The following is an 18,878-nucleotide window of genomic DNA, read 5'->3' on the forward strand; positions in this document are numbered from 1 at the left end:
AATGTCAACACGTTGTCCTCAACACAGAGAAGTCACGGTGCCTCAGCTGCTGGGAGCAGGCAGCAGACCCTGGACACCAGACCGCACATGGCACCGACCACCAAGCGATGCAGGCGGGCCTGGGTCCCAGCTCCCTGCCTCCCTTGGAGTACCGCACACTTGGGAGCACTGAGGGTCCATCTGAGAGTGAAGGACTTAACTCACAAATGGGGGCCAAGAAAACAGGCAGCAGATCTCCCAGTTATCTCCTGACTCAAAAGATAAGCAGTGGCCTGCCCAACGGGGGCACACCCACCACCCTAACCCCATGCCAGACCCAGGTGACATCATGGGGTCTCCTGAGTCCTGGGGGATCTGGGATGAGCCTCGCATTAGGGAGGGTCAGAGTGCACTGATTTAAACATAATCTTGTCTGCAGAACACCTCCACAGGAACATTCAGTGCTCGATGCTCAGGGCAGCCAGGCACGTGGCCTGGCCCGTGGGTGGAAGAGCTGACTGTCACACCAGTTGTAGGGGACATTCTGGATGGAACGTTGCCATGGCTCAGGAAGGGCAAGCAGGAGAAGCAGACTGTGCAGGACTCTCGGCCTTTCTCTAGAAGTGACACGTCGGTCAGCCATGGTCAGTCCCCAGTCCTGGAGGGCGCAGGAGGTAGGACTTGGCGTCCACCCGCCACAAACCCACCCTCGGGGTCACTGAGAGCAGAGCGCAGCTGCGGGGGCCTGGCAGAGGGCAGGAGGAACCGGAGGGGCCGCCGGACAGCCACCTGATAGAACCTCCCGGGACCTCTGCTCCCCTGTGCGCCCTTGAGGGGACACGAGGACCCATCATGGCTGGAGAGTCTGAGCTGCCGGGAATACTGCTGAAACACTGGACTGTCCCAGCTCTGCAAACACTGCACCGGGCGGCGCGGTGGACACAGACAGAGGCTGAGTCTCTGATGAGTTTCCCAGCTCCCAGCGTGTAATTTTCTGTCTCACGTGATGTAACCATGGTCCACTGGGTGTCTTCCTCCCGGGGAGCGAGTAGAGGTCACGTAGAGGCAGGAGAAAGAAACCTCATCAGAGCAGCAGGCTCCCAGGTCTGAAGGACAGAGGCTTTGCAGGCGGAGCAGGGAGGGGCTGTGGTTGCACCGGGAGGGCTGAGGGCACCGAGCAGAGCCTGTGTCCTCATCGCAGTGCGGACAGATGCTGATTCCACGAAATCCGTCTGTTCTCTGCTCGGCTTTAGCATGGTTTCCACGACTTTGCAGTAAAGGTCCTTTAAAGACTCCCCACAGAGCTAATGCCCAAGGGAGCACACACCCCCGTGCCAGGACTGCACCGGCTTCCGCATCTACCTGGGGCCCCAAAGAGACGGGATGCGAGGAGAAGTAGCTGTTTACTTCTCCCACCTGACGGAGCGTTCTCACGGATGCAGTCCAATCCAGGCACAGAGCGGTCGCCGGTGAGGACCGCAGAGCAGCTCTGAGTCACCCTGAGGTCACCTTACTTGAGGTCGAGACTCAAGGTCTTTCCACGTCCAGCCTCCATCTGCCTCGGTTCCCGGGTGAGCTCCTTAACGCTGAACTTCAGAGAGGTTTCCACGGCTCACAGCTGGGAGCTGACTTGCTCCTTCCCTGAGGCAAGTGCAGCTGCACCCCCAGACCAGGGGAAGCCCAGCCCCTGCCCTTGTTCCAGGGCCAGGACGGCTGGAGCCCAGCAGAATGCCCTCCGGCCTCTGACAAGAACCTCTGAAGGAACGCGAGTCTTTCATCCGCGCCACCCTCAGGACCCCTCTTGGGTAGCGATGCCTGGATCCCCGCTGACTCCCCGTACACATGCTTCTTCACGGACTATGGTGCCTTCTGTCTGCAGCTCCTCCCTCGCCTCCTTCCTGTCTCTCCTGATAACTCTGGCCCCATGTGTTTATGTAGACAGCCTCCGTCTTGGTGGCGACACGGAGCAGGCGCAGGGCCGGTGGTGTCTTCACTCAGACAGAGGCATCAGGAGCATGGCTTCGGCCGGTCAGACGGCCTTTCAGTCCGGTCTGCAGACATGGCTCCATGTGTCCTCTGGCCTTGGTTGTAGCCATCGTGTCCCGTTCTGATGGAGGCAGGAACTATGCCAACCCCACTGTTACGAGGGCCAGCGGGACAGTGGGGCAATAGCACTCGGTACACAGCAAGTGAAGAAGTGTTAGCTCTCCTACTGTCATCACCACCATTCCAAAGAAGGAAAGAAGGACATAGCCGTTGTTTACTCCCCCGAAACTTCCAATGCCCGGCACTTACTAGCAGCCACTGGTGCAAAACCCAGCTGCGCGTGGGGTGCCGCGTGGACGGCTCGGATGCCGTGCAGCAAGTGTGGTACGAGGGGTGGAAACGGCCAGTGACCGCGACTTGTCACAGTCGTGTCCTTAGGAAAAGCCTTTGATGGCAGGCAGTACCTTCACTGCACTAAGAGTTTTATTTCCTTTGGTAAAAATATTTTCAGAAAAAGAGCTGAAGTAAATATCTAAACCACACTGCTGTAGAAGCAAGAAAAAAGGTATATCTAGGTTCAGAGTCTCATGGCAAACGTCACCCCGCTGCCCCAATATGTACACGCGTGGTGGGGATCAGGACGCAGGTCCGCTGTCAGAGGCCGAGGCCACAGCCCGCCCTCTCCACCTGTGACCTCAGGGGTAAACCCCATCAGCACGCGGCGGCCGGGGGCGCAGGGGGCCGCTGACGAATGCACTCTGTTAACAAAATACACACCAAATCTGAGACTGAAACGTGTAAGGAGCCCAGGCCTGCGACGGGACAGGCAGGAGTCGCGATGCATTAACTGTGGTGGAGGCGGTGAGGGCCTCGAGGCTGGTGCACAGGGCACTGCAGTGACAGCAGGGGCGAGTGCGGAAGAAGTCGTGGGCAGCGGGAGCAGTGTGTGCGCCCAGAAGAAAGCGTGTCGGCGGACACGGGCTGGGGACGGCGGGGACTCAGGTCGCCGTCAGAGCTCTGAGGAGGAACAGCACAGAGACGCAGTGACAACTGGGAATGACCACACAGGACAAGAGTCCTTTACACCTGCTGTAGGCGTCGGGTCCATAACTGGGAGTCACTCCCCCTTCATCCATAGCCGAGGCTCTCTGATACTAGGAACATTCTGAGTGAAGATGTGTTGCAGCGTGGCTTCTCCTGTTCGGGCAGAACGTCCCAAAATGACATCTACACCTGTGCGCTCCTTGGCGAACCACTGCCTCAATCAGTGTCTGTGTCTTCGCTTGTTAAGGTAAAGGGTTAATGAGGTGGTTTCTGTGGCTTCTGCAGTTTTAAGATCCTACAACACCGTTAAATCCTGTCCATTGTGCAAGGCTGTTCTGAAAGCCTGACTTCTCCACGTAACTTCCCCAATCACTTGAAGAAACCATGGAAAATAACACTAAGAAGAGTTGTGGCAATGAACAAGTCTCTCAATTCCTCTGAGCTGCAGAATTTTGTTTTTCTTTTTCCTTTAATCTGTAAAATGATGAGGCTGGGCTAAACCTTTAGGATCCACTCTAGCTCTAAAATCACAAAATTTACATCTATCTAAATCTACTCGTTTCATCCTCTCTTCCCTCAACTCTTTTTGTCATAATCAGTGCCACATATGTCAAACACTACTGACTTTTTATTTCCTCATACAAGCATATTTTACAGAAATTTCTTAAGTCAGGCACCTGCCTCTTACTCCTTTTCCATTCTGTGCAGTGCTACTTGCAATAATAGACCCACAGTAAGATCCCCCAAATACTCAGTAATTGATGGAAACTGAGACAACTGTTTTGGTATGAATGTAACGTAAATATCTGCGTACTTAGAGAAAAAATAACATGATGATGGTAGTCTAGTTCTTAGCTTTTGTAAAAGGCGATGGCACCTGAAAATAGTGTGACAGTAATTTGTTTTCCAATTTTTTTCTTATGAAAAATAATGAAATCTGAAAAAAATTCACACAAAAATGTGAACACGATCATTTAAGGATTATTTTTCAATTGATTCTTCCCATTGAATATTCTTTCCACCCAAATTTTACAGGCTAGCCTTTCATGAATGACACTTCCTCTCAAGCTCTCTGAGTCCTCCTTTCTGTAAGTCACGCTCCCTCGTGAGTGATCGCAAAGGGTACCTGTAATGAAGCTGTTCCGTGAGCCTCAGCGCCTTCTTGCCCTCCACGTGAGAGCCCCTCAGTTTAGTGTTACAAACTTATGCTTTTACTCTATGAAATGTTATTTTCATTACTCATGGGTTATAAAACCCTAAGCATACTGGGATTTGTAATTCACAAATAACACTTATAATTTTGTGATGACTGAACAGCTTGTTCAACTAACAAAAAAATTTGCACTCCCTTTTTTAATATCTGAGGTTGGTTTTAAAGGAAATCAGACAGAAATCTAGGAAGTATTTAAGGTAGCACAGGACAAGACCATTGGTGTAATAAATATGTGAATAAATTTTATATAAGAAAAAGACAATTTGTCACAAAACCTCTTATCTGATGAAGTGTTATAATCAATTTTATATCTTCTATGAATAGAATAATAAAACTGAATGTAATGACTCAAGAAAGTAAACAAATTAATTGATGCCCAATTATATTTTGATAGGAAAAACTGGATAATGCATTCTTAAGTAAAATGCAATATCAGATTGGACTCATTTTTCAATGTATGAGGTCTGGCAATGAAGTTTGCAAACTTGCCCCCATGCGCTTACATTGGCAGTGCTGTACAAACAGCCCAGTAAGGTTTCATAACGTTGGTTTATCAGTGTCTCACAGCTGTGTCTGTGTTGACGTGTGGTGGTGTCTTGCTGAGTGGTGTTCATTATTGTTGTTGTGTTTTTATGTGCTGTCACGAGAATGTCTGAGCTTGAATTAGAACAATGAACAAACATTAAATTTCTTGTTAAACGTGGCCAGAGTGGAAGTGAAATCAGGGACATGTTCATCCAAGTTAATGAGGACAATGCCATGAAGAAAACGGCAGTGTACAAATGGATTAAACATTTTTCTGAGGGGAAAGAATACGTCACTGATGAATAGAGGTCAAGGCGGCCAGTAATGAGCAGAACTGATGAAAACATTGCAAAAATTCATTGAATTGTGCGTCAGAATCATCAGCTAACTATGAGAAGTAAACATTGACAGAGAAACAGTTAGGAAAATCTTAACTGAAAATCTTGGCATGACAAAGGTGTGTGCAAAAATGGTCCTGAAGGAGTTCACCAATAAACAAAAGCAAAGGAGAGCTAAAGTTTGCCAAGACCTTTTGGAGAGGCAAGACGATGTTTTGGACCGTGTTATCACTGGTGATGAAACATGGGTGTACCAATAGGACCCTGAAACAAAGCATCAAAGTATACAATGGAAGTCAGCTAATTATCCATGACCAAAAGTTCCGTCAGTCCAAATCAAGAGTAGAAACAATGTTGCTAAACTTTTTTGATATCAGAGGGATTATTCATTATGAATTTGGACCAACTGAACAAACAGTTAACCAAGTTGACTATTTGGCAGTGCTGAAAAGGCTGCATGAAAAAGTTAGACGACCTGAACTTTTCGCCAACAATGCATGGCTCTTGCATCACGACAATGCACCAGCTCACACGGCACTGTCTGTGAGGGAGTTTTTAGCCAGGAAACAAATAACTGTATTGGAGCACCCTCCTTACTCACCTGATCTGGCCCCAATGGTGGTAAAACTCTATTAATTTAGTAAATAAACATTTATTGTTGTTATTGCCTACTATGTATACATTTTCATAGACTGGGATTTCTTTATTTTCCTTTGCAAGAATAGTCTCTTTGCCAGCCCGGTGGCTCAGGTGGTTGGAGCGCCATGCTCCTAACGCTAAAGGCCGCCTGTTCGATTCCCACATGAGCCAGTGAGCTGCGCCATCTGCAGCTAAGAATGTGAACAACAGCTCTCTCTGGAGCTGGGCTGCTGTGAGCAACTGGAGGTTGGTGGGAGGTTAGCATGAACTGCCGTGTGCTGCAGTGGGCTGCCGTGGGCTGCTGTGTGCTGCCGTGGGCTGCTGAGTGCTTCCACGGGCTACTATGTACCACCGTGAGTAGCCAGTGGCCGGCATGAGTGGCCGGCAGCCATCGTGAGCTGCCATGAGCTGCTGTGAGCAACAGACAACTGGTGACCAACTGCCTCAGCCAGGGGGAGAGCAAGGATCATAATACCGGCATGGGCCAGGGAGCTGTGTCTTACACAACTACACTGAGAAAAAATGTCTTGAACCAGAAGGTGGGGGGAGGTGGAAGAAGAGTGGAAAACAACAACAACAACAACAACAAAAGAATAGTCCTTATAAAAAACTACAATCACCACATGCTCCAAAACACGTTTGATCATATCCACACATGGCAATCATATTCCATGCATTTGGTAAAATAAGTGATATCATATACTGCAGTACAAATTCCTAGGGAAAATAGTAATTTTAACTGATATAAAGACACATCAGAGAAAAGCAATCTGCGCTTAGTTTGGCCTGTTCTATAAAAGGACATGAAAGAGCACAGGTGGCCTTCCGTATCTGTGGGTTTTGATTCAACCAACCGCAGATTGAAAACAGTATCTTTGATCCTCAGTTGGGAAATGGGGACACAGTGTGCTGACTATATGTGTGGTTCTAGGCCATTTTATATAAGCAACTTGAGAATCTGCGGAGTTTGGTATCTGCGGGGGTCCTGAAAGCCATCTCCTTCAGCTACTGATGGTACTAACACATAAGGTACATTTTTTAAAAATACAGAATAATAAATAGGTCAAATTATTTATGTTTTGTTAAATGAATATATCTACTTCTACCAAAGAAAATTATTAGTAAAAGTATCTTTTAAAAATAAAAATTAAACACTAATGAAACTCCTCGGACTTTTGAAATCCTAAGGACAACAGTGGTCATTATATAAACCCCATGACCATTTGCCATTTCACTGTTAACTTAATAAATTTAACACTATTTTTAACATCCTAAAATACCAAGTAGGTCTGACTCTTTTCAGACCCTCAAAAGAACATGTGTCTGGACAACTGGTATTAAGCACAGATATAATCAGGTAATTTCATGCCCCATGTCTATAAATCAATCCAATGTCATCTTTTTGTGATCTACTCATTTGGGCTGATTTAATCAAATTATAGTGTAGGCTAACTTATGTAAACTGGAACTTCCTGAAACATTATTTTCAGTCCCACTAAATACTTAAAGCCTGCACTGTTTTCATTGGTTAATTATAACTGACAGGCCACTTAAGGCCTGAAAATCTGGTAACAGCAAGCGATGGCTGAAACACAAAAATGTAGTTGTTTCATGAGTGCATATGGAACTTACTGTCAAAACCTGAAATAGCTTCATACTGACAATTAAAATTGCTTTAAAAAATGCAAATGTCCAGTGACCTTCTTTACTATAATTTTACATTTGTGTCTCAAATTGCTTAAGTACTGCCATGTTACTCTCCCATGAGACACTTTCAAGAACCAACAGTAAATCTGAAACATACAATGTTTTCATTAATTTCCCATGCACTAATCTATATAATACACAAGCAAATCAAATAAGGTAACTTTTGAGAATACAGTAAAAATATTGAACAAAACTAACTCTGTTTCTCAAGTTCATAGGAGAAGTACACAGGTTAATATCTTTAGGCACTAGGGAAACTTGTCCATAATAGTAATTTCTGAGAAAAAAATTATACAACCCATAAATAAGTTTTTAATTTCCCTGCCATCTGTACACAGATATCCAATGGTCGAGCCTTTGGATTTGCCCTTTATTAACTCAACCCATAGGAGCTCAGCCACAGTGGACGCAGGCCCATCCTGGGCAGAAAAACCCTGAAACTATGCAGATAAGATACTGAGGTTCGAGGCAGTGGTAAAAAAGCCACAGAGCAGGAACCCAGTAAGAAGAAGGCACTGGCTTGTCCCACCCAGCCCCCTACCCTGCCCTCATGGGTCATTCTCTGGTCAGTCAGAGTATTACCCCCCTCCCCCCCACAGCCTGCCCTGGTGCCCTGAGCTGGCGGCTGAAGTATCCAGACTCAGGCACTGCCTCAGGAGTCCCTTTCAGGGTGCAGAGGAGGGTGAAGACAGAAACCAGCTGCTCTTCCTATCGGAACGTGCATGAACCTTTTGAACTCGTTACGTAAATGGGTGTTGAAAACACACATTGAAGAAACGTAGGTAAGCATGGCTAACAGGCTCTAAATGAGGTTGCCTTTGGGAAGATCTGCAATTTTTCCCTCGAGGCTGAGCATGGAAAACCCATGTTCTTAGAAGTCTGTGTCCCTGGCAGCGAAGCACTGGCCCTGGGGTGACGGCTCTCCTTCAATAACAATGTACAGAAACCTCACTTGAGAGCCGAGGACATGCACACAGAATCAACTGAGCACAAACGAGAATTACAGACGGCGTCAGTTTTCAGGAAAATAGTGAAAGTCACTAACCAGGCACAGCAACCCATGCAAAACATCACATAGTAGTTTTCAAAGGTAAAAGTTCTGTCAAACACTGGTTGGTAGCAAAGCCATCCACACAGTTTCAAGGATTTTGAACTAAATTAGCCAAGTGATTTGACATCTCTGAAAATAGCTCAAAAGCAAATACTTATGATTAATATTTCCATTTTCATATCTAAAACTACAGTCCTTGCATATGCAGTGAAATATTTCAAATAACTTAGACAATTTAATAAAAATACCAAAATTTGAACTATATTTTGGTGGCCAAGTTGTAACGATTATTTGCACGACCGTTTGGTGGCCTAAGAAGGTGCACTATACACTCAGGTCCAAGGAAACAAAGCTGTGACATTAGGCCCTTTTTACCTGAATTCTTACTGGTTTTGTTCTGTCGGCTTTTAACTTGTTCAGTCCATAGCGTAGGGTAACGTGATGCAATATCTAATAAACCAAAAGAAAATGATAATTATTTTTAATTCATCATGAAAACAAAGAGTGTCTCAATTAAAGATTTTAGCAGGTAGCCTAAAAGCCAAAAAAAAAAACCCCAATATAATAAATAAATCCATATTGTACATTTAAGAAAAGAGTTGAAATAATTATGTGCATGAGACAACAGGAAATAATGATATACATTTAACATTTTTTAGCATATTTTTTTCTTTCTTTCTTCATCCAAAAGTGTAAATAAAAGTTATATGAATCCAGACAGGCTCCACCTGATAGAAACAGGATTTAGCAGAATGCCCCAACGTCCAAAAACATCCCTGTGTGGTCAAGATGAATATTCACAGAACATACGGGGTTTCACTCAGTTGAAAGAGTCAGCACAAAGTGTAACATGCAAGTTAGAACTTTGTGCGCATCTCGTCAGTGATTTGTGTGACGGACATAACTGGATATTAATAGTGTGGTGTCATCACACTCTGTGCCTGAAACTGCACTGACGCGGACCGGCCGGGTCCGGCCCACCTCTGCCACTGGCGGGTCTTATGACCTGGGACAGGTTACCCCAGTTTCTCACCTGTGAGGCAGGAGTCTCAGGACTCAGCGAGCAGCACAGCAGAGCGTACGCTGGGTAGCGTGTAGCAGCATGCCAGCGGTGGTCACTAGTGTTACTATTATTATTGTGGCCATTATTCTTGTTATTACTAGCAAAGCACGACGTAATTCTACGTCACGGATTGACTTATGATGTGCATTCCTCACATTCTATCTTCAGCCCTTGATCCCTTTTGACCAGAAAACTGTGCTACATTGGCAGATACCTAAGACAAGTCCCCAAGGCTGAGAGTAGGAAACCCACTGTCATGACTGCAGAATTCAGTAAACTCGGGAAGCACCTTTTGTGCACGTGACTTTGCACGACTAATGTGTGCCTGATGTGACACAGGACCAGGCCAGTGGCATATGCCATGGCACTCTTCTGAAGTGTGTATGCCATGTTACCGAAACTATGAAATGCCAGCCCGGAGATCTTGATTTAAAGCACCCCCTCTGTGTCACACTACGTGAAAGCACCTGGCAACATTCCCAGCCCTCAGGGAAGACAGGGCGGCTCGCGCAGCAGGAAGTGGCTGTGTGGAGTCCTACAAGATGACATGCCCCCGCCCAGGCCCAGGCCCACCCTTGCTCTGCTCCCCCCAAACCCCAGTTCCCCAGAGCTCACCTTCTTCATCTCCTTGAGGCTGAGTCTCCAGCGCTGGAGCTGAGGCATCTGAATTCAGAACGGAAAAGATTTGCAAGGAGACTACAATTATGAGAGTAAGTTAAGTAAGTGTGCATACGGGATGAGGCGAAGGATTTGCAAACCGCCCCCACAAATTAATGCAAACAACACCCCAGTATGCGCAGCGACCTGGGCGTTCAGGCCGGGGCTTGTCTGAAAGCCCCAGCGACGCCTCGGGAGCTGCTAGTTCACCGTTCCGCCCATGGCTGGAAACATCGGTCCATGAAGGAAGTGTTAGACGTGGTTTCCAGCCACCAGCAGAGCCAGCAGAGGCAGCAGGATGGACACGAGGAAGAGACAAATGTGAGCAGGACTTGAGCAGCAGGGAGAAACTCAGCTCAAAAATCTGTGAGTCCCGGTCATTCAATGTTACAGGGAGCAAGGCTGGCAGGAGTGAGGGCTGCAGTGGGGAGCCAGAGAGCCTGCAGTGCCCCATGTTCCTGACTGGAAAGGCAGGGGTGAACGAATCATGGAATGAACTGCCCCCGGCACCTCTGTACCCGTGAGGCCCCTCTGTCCCCTTGTGCAGGGGAATAATCCACGAGAGAGGCTAAGGGGTGGGGGGATGGGCGGCGGGACAGAGTGAAGGAGACCAGAGAATGGAGGAATGGAAGTTGGGTGATGAGAGAACTCGGGGTCATTCACTGAAGACGCATATTCCAAATGAATATTAATCTGTATTTAATTTGTTGAAAAACAGTCTTGGGGTTCCCTGGGAAAGTAAAGTTTACAGGGTCCTGAAACCTAGCAGGATGACATGGCAAGTGACCTCCTTGTGACAAGTGGGCGCCTGCTGGGGACGCGGTCACAAGCCCATTTGTGGGGGCTCCAAGAACCAGCCTAGTGTGTTCCTCTCATGCAATTTCGTTATATAATAACTTCAGGATCAAAATACAACAAGCGGAGCAGAGATGAGGACCGGCACACAGCTTGTCTAGTCACTGTGACCCATTACTTTCCCAGTCGGCTGAAGGATAACGGTGTAGTTTCACAGAAGTTCTTTTCAGGGGAAAACCAAAAAGAAGTTTTCCAAAGCTCTTTCACATTAAATAATCTCTTAAAAATAGTTTCTTATTTGTCAAAATACTGACAACATGTAACATCATTTATTTGAAATATCCAAGCCTAATATTGACAGCAACCCTAAACTGCGCATTTTGCTATTGAATGTTTTGTAATCTTCTTCCAAGAAACTGAAACACTGGGAGCGCACTTAGAACATATTTAGAAGCCCTAAAAGCGCAGAGTGAGAAAAAGCCTTGGCATATTTAAAGGTCTTTTTAAACGACAGCAGTCCAACACGTTACCCGAGTTGTGCACCTCTGCTGAGACCTAAGCAGGTCACATTTTGGGGCTGCCAGCCTGTCCCCAGAATCACTGGGCTGAGCTAACCTTGGCGAGTGACGCCGGTGAGGGACATCCCTGAGGGGACAATCATGGCCAGTGAGACGCCCCAGGCCTGTGCTCCCTCCCACCCCCAGTGCCCGCGGTGGCAGCACTTCCGTCTCCTGCCTGTGCCCCCCCCCCCAGTCAGCGTGACTCTCCCAGGGCCGTGGTCCATGCTGGTCCCTTGAATACTTGCATCCAATATAACAAACCCACTGGCACCCCCTGGGCTCGGCTTTGAGAAAATGAAATAAAGCACATGGAGAGCTGTGTGCTTTCCATTTTGCCCCTAGTAGAGTTTGTTGTCTCATTTCAATCTCCATGCATGCCTGAGACCGAGGGGCCTCCATAGGAAGTTTTCTTCCCTTAAACACACCGATTCCCCATGGATCTTTTGTCTTTGTTTTCTATTTTATTTTTAATACAGTGGACTCAACAGGTATCACAATGCATGAGATTAGGGAGCACCTTCTGAAACAGTGTTTCCTTCCTTCCAGCTCCTCCTTTCAGGGTCTGATTAATCTTGCTAATCACTTCCTCTTTTCTGCAAAATATCAATATGCCCATCCAAGCGGCTTTGAATCTTACAGAGGCCAATCTGAGCCATTCGCTCTGACACACGCAGCTTCATCTGGTTCCTTTGCAAATGTGAGCCCTCTCGCAGTTTCTGACCAGGCCTGCCTGCCTCTGTCTTTCAGCTGGAAAACGGGCCATTTTCCCCAACGATGAGGAAACGTTTACACCTGTCTCAACTGCCACACCATCTGTCCACTCAAATGCCTCTTCTATCCTGACACCCTTCCGTCAACTGCTCCCGCCTCCAACCCTCACTGAGCACTCTCACAGGTTAGTAGCTGCTCCTGTGTCAATGTGTGTGTTTGTCATACTAATACAGACAGAGTCTGCCATCCCCCCAGGGCAGGACCATGCCACCAGAATGTCCACGTTTAAGGGAGGTGGGTCCAATACAACTCAGGTCTACTTGGCTGTGGGTCACTTTTCTTTAGTACTGGTCAAACACTGCCTCTCTCACAAACACAGTGACTTAGATTCAGTACTAAAATATGATTGTTATTCCATTTTGAAAATAACTTCTGACCTTAAAGGCTGATATAAGATAGAGGCAGAAAATGTGTCAAAGGGTCTAAAGGGTGACAGCAGAGGAAGGACACAGGGACAGGTGGGACTCAGCCATGATGGGCATGCAGCCCTCCAGACTGCATGGGCCAGGCTGCTTCAGAGTGATTTCTAAAGGAATGGATAACTGCCCCCACAGGAAGTGGCTGCCCCAGGTGGATATAGTATTCTTCTCTCTTCCAAAGAAGACTTGAGACGACTCCACCTGCGGTCCTCAATGATTTCTATGCTTTAGAATCATACAGACAACAGCCAGAACACTAAACCTGAGTCCTCTCCACAAGTATGGACTCCAGGGGACACCTAACAACATCGACAGGACACCTAACAACATAAGCTAACATCAGGGCGTCTCAGACTTGGCTTGTGTTGGGGCCTGGCAATCCTAAGGGTTGCACAAATGTTCACTAAATGAATAAGTAACAAACTACTTCAGCTCTCTTTATCATCACTGGTACATGTTTAATTTTTTAACTTGAGAACTTATTTTAAGGCATAAATTGGATAAGATGTAATATATCATCATGTAAATTCATTTTAAGATAGTTACCTGTTTTTCCTGTGCCTTCCCGTTGGGGTAACTTTTCATTTATGGCACCTAGAGGGGGAAAATAAGGAATGAATTTACTTTGGCTCTCACATGGCCATAAGTAGTTGTTACATAAATATTTTACCCCATTTTGATGAATGCACAGCACTTTGTCGCTTCCTAGTTCAATTATACAAGCTATTTAGAACCCTGAGGTGGCTCAGTCATCTGAAATCACAACTCCTAACCTGGGAAACATACTCATAAGAGTACCTTTTATCTCTGTTGCCTTCTTAACATACCATGTTTCCCAGAAAATAAGACCTAACCAACAATCAGCTCTAATGCATCTTTTGGAGTAAAAATTAATATAAGACCCGGTCTTATTTTACTATACGATTAGATCTTATAATATAATATAATAAATATGATATGATATGATATGATATGATATGATGTAATACAAGACCGGGTGTTATATTAATTTTTGCTCCAAAAGATGCATTAGAGCTGATTGTCCGGCTAGGTCTTATTTTCGGGGAAACACCGTACATCACCATGTTGCAGTAGTAAAATGAATTGGATTTAAAAAATGTTTTTTTAATAATAAAATGTTACACAACTGTAGATAAACAAAAACCCTGGTTTCAGCTGGAATACTTGTAGAAAAGAAACCAAGGAACCATCTCTTTGTAAAGGAGAACAGGAAGTAGGCTCAGGCCGATGAAGTAGCTTATGACAAAATTTTGTAGCATTTATATTCTACTAAAAGATTCATATTACAAATAGGAAGTGTTTTTCTTTCTTCCCCATTACACTGAAACTGCTACAGGCACCAACATTTTTCCTCATCATTATTACACATACCCAAAGAAATAAATTCTGTTCAAAATTACTTTGGAGTTTATCTGCCAGTTCAGTTCAGAATACCCTATCCAGGGTTCTGGTAGAATTACCCTGCGCAAATGCTAGGTGATACTTCTTAGCAAAAGCATCTCATGAGCTAGAACTTGAAATTTATTGTTGGTTATTTCAACTTTGAATCTGATATTGAAATACAAACCAACACTTTGCTAAGATAGAAACTGCGTGCTAGTCTGAGAGTGCTGGACATGTAACAGCACTGGAGCAGGAGACACACAGCACCTCGCAGTTGAAAGGGGTCTCAAAGGACAGAGAAGGTGACAGAGCCTCCTGGCAGGAGGACTCCCTCAAACACTGGTGGAAACTACCTGGTGGTGACGGGTTCTCCTACGCTTCCCAAACCACTTAGAGAAACACACCACGACCATCCCCGACACCTCTCTCCGATAAACACGCAGTATCGCCAGCCTCCCAGAAGCTGAGCAGGAGACACCCCTTCTCCCCAGCTGCCTGTCTGGGATAAGGGAGGATGTGCATTTGCAAACTAAGTTTCGCCAGTGGATAAAAAGGACCCTATTCCCCACTTCATCTATTTGCACCGTTTTCAGTGCTTGCCAAGGCCCCTGGTTATCCCCAGTTGCTGCTGTTACCACTTGATAGAATGTTACGTGGTCTCCAGGCATCAGAAAATGGGGTTAAACTCCTGCCTGGACGTCCCCTGGACGTAAAACGGCCTGCCTCCCTGTGTGGCCTCCTCACAAAGCTTTTGGGATCCCACTTTTCTTGTTTCTCCCTTTTGTACCATCTCTTTACAAATCCAGATTTCTTAAGAGCTTAAGTTTCTTAGTCATCGGTTTATTTTTATCATGTGATTCTGCAATGAGTCAAAAAACGTTTTCCACTTTTGGCTGGAAGTTATAATAGTTTGGTATTATTTCTGAATAGAACTGCGTAGGTTTTAATATTCTGAGCTAAATGTAAATGCCCTAAATAATAATCAGATGCCCCCATGAGAGTTTCCCAACCAAACTGAGACAATATTTTGTCATCTAAGGACGGAAGAGTCCAAACTGCTCATTCACGATTTGATGAGAGGCTAAAAGCCGAAGACGGCATTAAGAAATTTTCTTTTCTCTCTGAATCAGCCAACATTTCGGTTTTCTCATCAACCCCTAAATTCAGCCAGCACTTACTGGAATAAATCCATACAAAAATAATTCCATCTTGCCCTTCTTATGTAAGAAATGATCTTAAAGCAGAAGCCAGGATCCCTCGAGAAGCAGCTCCATGGTCCAAACATTAGAGGAGGTCCTCAGAGGGCCTTTGCTTCATCTTCCAACCACCTCTGGACAAAAGGACTCCCCCAAACTTCCTGCAACACCCCATCCCCAGGGATACAGAAACGGCTGAGCACCACCGTCCTCATGGCTAAACAACAATGCAAATGGGAACCCACAGGTCCAGAACCAAAAGGCAGCTCCTTCTGTAATTACTTTGTTCTGGAGATAAGGATTTGCTGAAGAATTCCCGAGAGTTTGGAGCATGCAAGATTCTAGGACAAGGGTGCAGGAAGGGGACCTGCAGGTGGAAATTGGAGACAGTGAAGAGATGCAAGCTGTGCACAGGGCAGGCGGCTGCACTGTCACGATCCAATCTCTGTTCTGTGACATGAGACTCTGCTCACCACTGCACCTCACCCGGATTCCACCACTGCACCTCACCCGGATTCCCACCAGTGAGAGCTCATTCCAGTCAAACGCTCTTTTAAAAGGTCGTCCTTTTTAGCAAGTAGGGCATGCGTTTCTGGTGAAGGAAACCACAAAAACACCATGTGAGAATGTCTACGGCTTAAGGGAGGAGTCCTGTCTCTCTGAGCACTTGGTGCAAACCCAGCTCTACTCAGCAATGCCGCCTTGGTGCCAAGCAGCCCGAAGGAGGGCACAGACTCTGCTAGCAGAGCTGGTGGTCCCAGACAAGCCCCTTTCTCAAGCGCTAAGTGCTCTGTAAAAGTAGCTAAGGAGAGGAAGGCTGCCCTACATGCCAGAGGACGAGCACCGGCCTGAGGTCAGCCCACCGCGTGGCGTGGGGTGCAGGTCAGCCACGAGCCCACAACTCCTTCAGAGGCAGGAACCAAGCCAGGGCCTCAGCCCTTTCTGGAAATCTCCTGGCCACCAGCACATGGACAAACAACATCATGTGGCTCTGCTTCCGCAAAAAAAAAAAAAGAAAAAAACAGAGAGAGTACAGAACAAAGGAAGGAAGGAACAGGAGTGGAAGGACAGCGAGGGCCACGCTTGCCCCACTTTCTGGACCAGCATTTCCCTGTGCTGTGACCTTGTGTCACCTCGCTGACACAGGGCTCCCTGAGGACAGAGTCCCAAAAAGCCCTGCCCTGAACATCGGTCTCTTCCTCACTCTGGGTGCTTCTCCATGGAAGCATCTCCAGGCTTTTCTCAGGAGCCACTTGTTGCCTCTCCCCCTGCCCCGCGTCAGAACATGTGTTGTGACACACATGACTGTGTGACTACCGGAGGCATGGCGTTGTGGGCAGAAAGCAGAACGTGCACTGCAGAGCAGACGTACTCCCCACTGCTCCGTGGCCCTGGCACGTGCCTGTAGCCCTCCACACTCCGTGGCCTCGTCTGTACAGTCAGCAGGATAGTCCTGCCTCACGCTGAAGGGAGCTTGTGGCTGAAGGAACACACCAGAGGTGCCTGGGAGCGCTCATGCACACACCCAGGTCACGTGATTCTATGCGTGTCTGTGTCACACATGACACATGTAGCCTCTCCGCACACAGCTATGTTTTACACGTGGAGAGGGCGACAACCCACTCACAAGGAGAATGCTGTCTCCACTCAGAGCAACCAGACAAAAATGTACAGCTACTGGCAGGGCACCGACAGGCCTGCATGAGCTCAGCCTCCCTGTTTGACAACTTTCACCCATTCATTCACTCATTCATTCATTCATTCATTCACTCATTCGTTCATTCACTCATTCACTCATTCATTCATTCACTCAATCATTCATTCATTCACTCACTCATTCACTCACTCATTCATTCATTCATTCATTCATTCATTCATTGAACACATGCTCAGTGTGTTTACCCACAGGTAAACCATGCAAGGGACACAGCACTAAAAAGTTTCATCTACTTTGGGGAGATGGACATTAAACTGGGTTAATGAAATTATCAAAATAATTATCAAAATAACTTATGTCACAGTTGTGCACACAGCTGATGTCTACACAATCCCACTACATGTTGACCCTTTTAGTACCTCATATACACTAAGTCAGTCACTGCGGATACAACCCCATGATATGGCACTTTACTCATCGCACCCATGGAGGAAATGGAGGCCCAGAGGCCAGTGGCCAGCCCAGGTGCCTTAGCCAGTAAGTGGCAGAGCCGCTTGGGGAGCTCACTCTGTCAGATCCCTCAGGGCAGCCCCTCTGAGGAAGCAGGGAGGGAAGAGGCACGAGGCAGACCTGGTGGGAAGGGGCAGGGCGTGTCCAGAGCACAGCGAGGGCTCAGGCCCCTCCAGGCTCCAGAAGTGTCCTCTGCAACGTGTCATCCACCCGTGCCTTTCTGTGCTTGTGGCCTGCCCGAGGTCACACCTCTTATCCGAGATGTCTTATCATCTCGGCTTCTGCGCAGCCTACTGTGATGACCACAGGCAGAAGGCCCTGAATAAGAGCAGGATGTCTGAGCATGACCTGAGAAGGCTCACGAGACGCTGGCTACTTGCAGGGGCCACTGTCGGATTTCAGACACACATACGCACTCTGAGCTGTGAAGAGGCTTGGGCGGGGAACAAGGTGAAAAACAGTTGTACACGACACGGCAGAGTGGGTGCAGGGGCCAGGCGCCGAGAGCCCTGGGAGAGAGGTGACACTGACGTCAGAGTTCTTGATAAGCAGCCACCCCCGTGTTGCTCTCCTGTGGAAGGCCCACCCTAGCGTGGGCACCAGGGAAGCCGGCGCTGGATGCAGCCTGCATGACGCAGCTGTCTGGGCTCAGCTGCTGGTCAGACGTTGCAGTCCCGTGCCTGCCCGGCTTGCCTCCAGGGTGGCTGCCACAGTGGGTGGGGAGCCGGCCGCCCAGAGCATGACACACCGTCCACAGGCCGCCCCATCTGCCCGAGCAGCGTCACGCGGCCCCGCCTAGCTGGCCCCACACGTGGGCTGTGCACTCTCTGCTCCTGTCCCCATGGCCGGCCTGAATCTGAGCATCTTGCGCTCACCAGGGCGAGGCAGGAGCTGCTTCTTGTACCCACTGATCTGACTCAAACCCCCCCACCATGGTGCCGGCTGGGTAGCCCATTGCGTGGGGCAGCCTCAGTGAGCCCCACAGCCGGAGGCACGTAGCAGAAGACACTGAACGTCTGTCATGTGACACTGTACACCCGACAAGCAACATTTCCCAGACACTGTGACTCTGTGGCTGTGTGACTACCAGAAGGTAGTCGTGACCGTAGACTGTCCCTGAGCGTGTGACTCGGGAACACTGGCTTCACAGTAATCAGGGAGGAGACAGAGGAACCTTCACACCTTCTGTGTCCATCGATGTGAAAACAGGACATGCAGACATGCCAGGTGGACTCCAACATCCTGTGCGTGAGTAGCTGGAAGGACCAGCTTCACGTTAGTGAACATTTCCAACAAGGAACCTGACTTGCAGGTGTCACTGTGCGCCGTGACACGGCTTTGAATTAATGGCCAGGCTCCAGAGG

At 47.6% G+C, this 18,878-nt stretch overlaps 1 protein-coding gene across 2 annotated transcripts in view; it reads right to left on the bottom strand.

Annotated features, from left to right (window-relative positions):
- The window catches only part of SMOC2 (SPARC related modular calcium binding 2), a 166,828-nt gene that overhangs the window by 76,960 nt on the left and 70,990 nt on the right, over window positions 1–18,878 (bottom strand). Inside the window, exons 5-7 of one of the 2 annotated variants that reach the window (XM_081041261.1) lie at window positions 13,294–13,341; window positions 10,161–10,208; window positions 8,858–8,932 (exon numbers count right to left, since the gene is read on the bottom strand). In XM_081041261.1, the coding sequence (XP_080897387.1) occupies window positions 8,858–8,932; window positions 10,161–10,208; window positions 13,294–13,341 (171 nt within the window). Of the gene's footprint in view, window positions 1–8,857; window positions 8,933–10,160; window positions 10,242–13,293; window positions 13,342–18,878 lie in introns of both variants that reach the window. The other variant, XM_081041260.1, reaches the window with a different exon arrangement.

Source organism: Rhinolophus hipposideros (assembly GCF_964194185.1).
Source record: "Rhinolophus hipposideros genome assembly, chromosome: 3".
Classification (NCBI taxonomy): Eukaryota; Metazoa; Chordata; class Mammalia; order Chiroptera; family Rhinolophidae; genus Rhinolophus; species Rhinolophus hipposideros.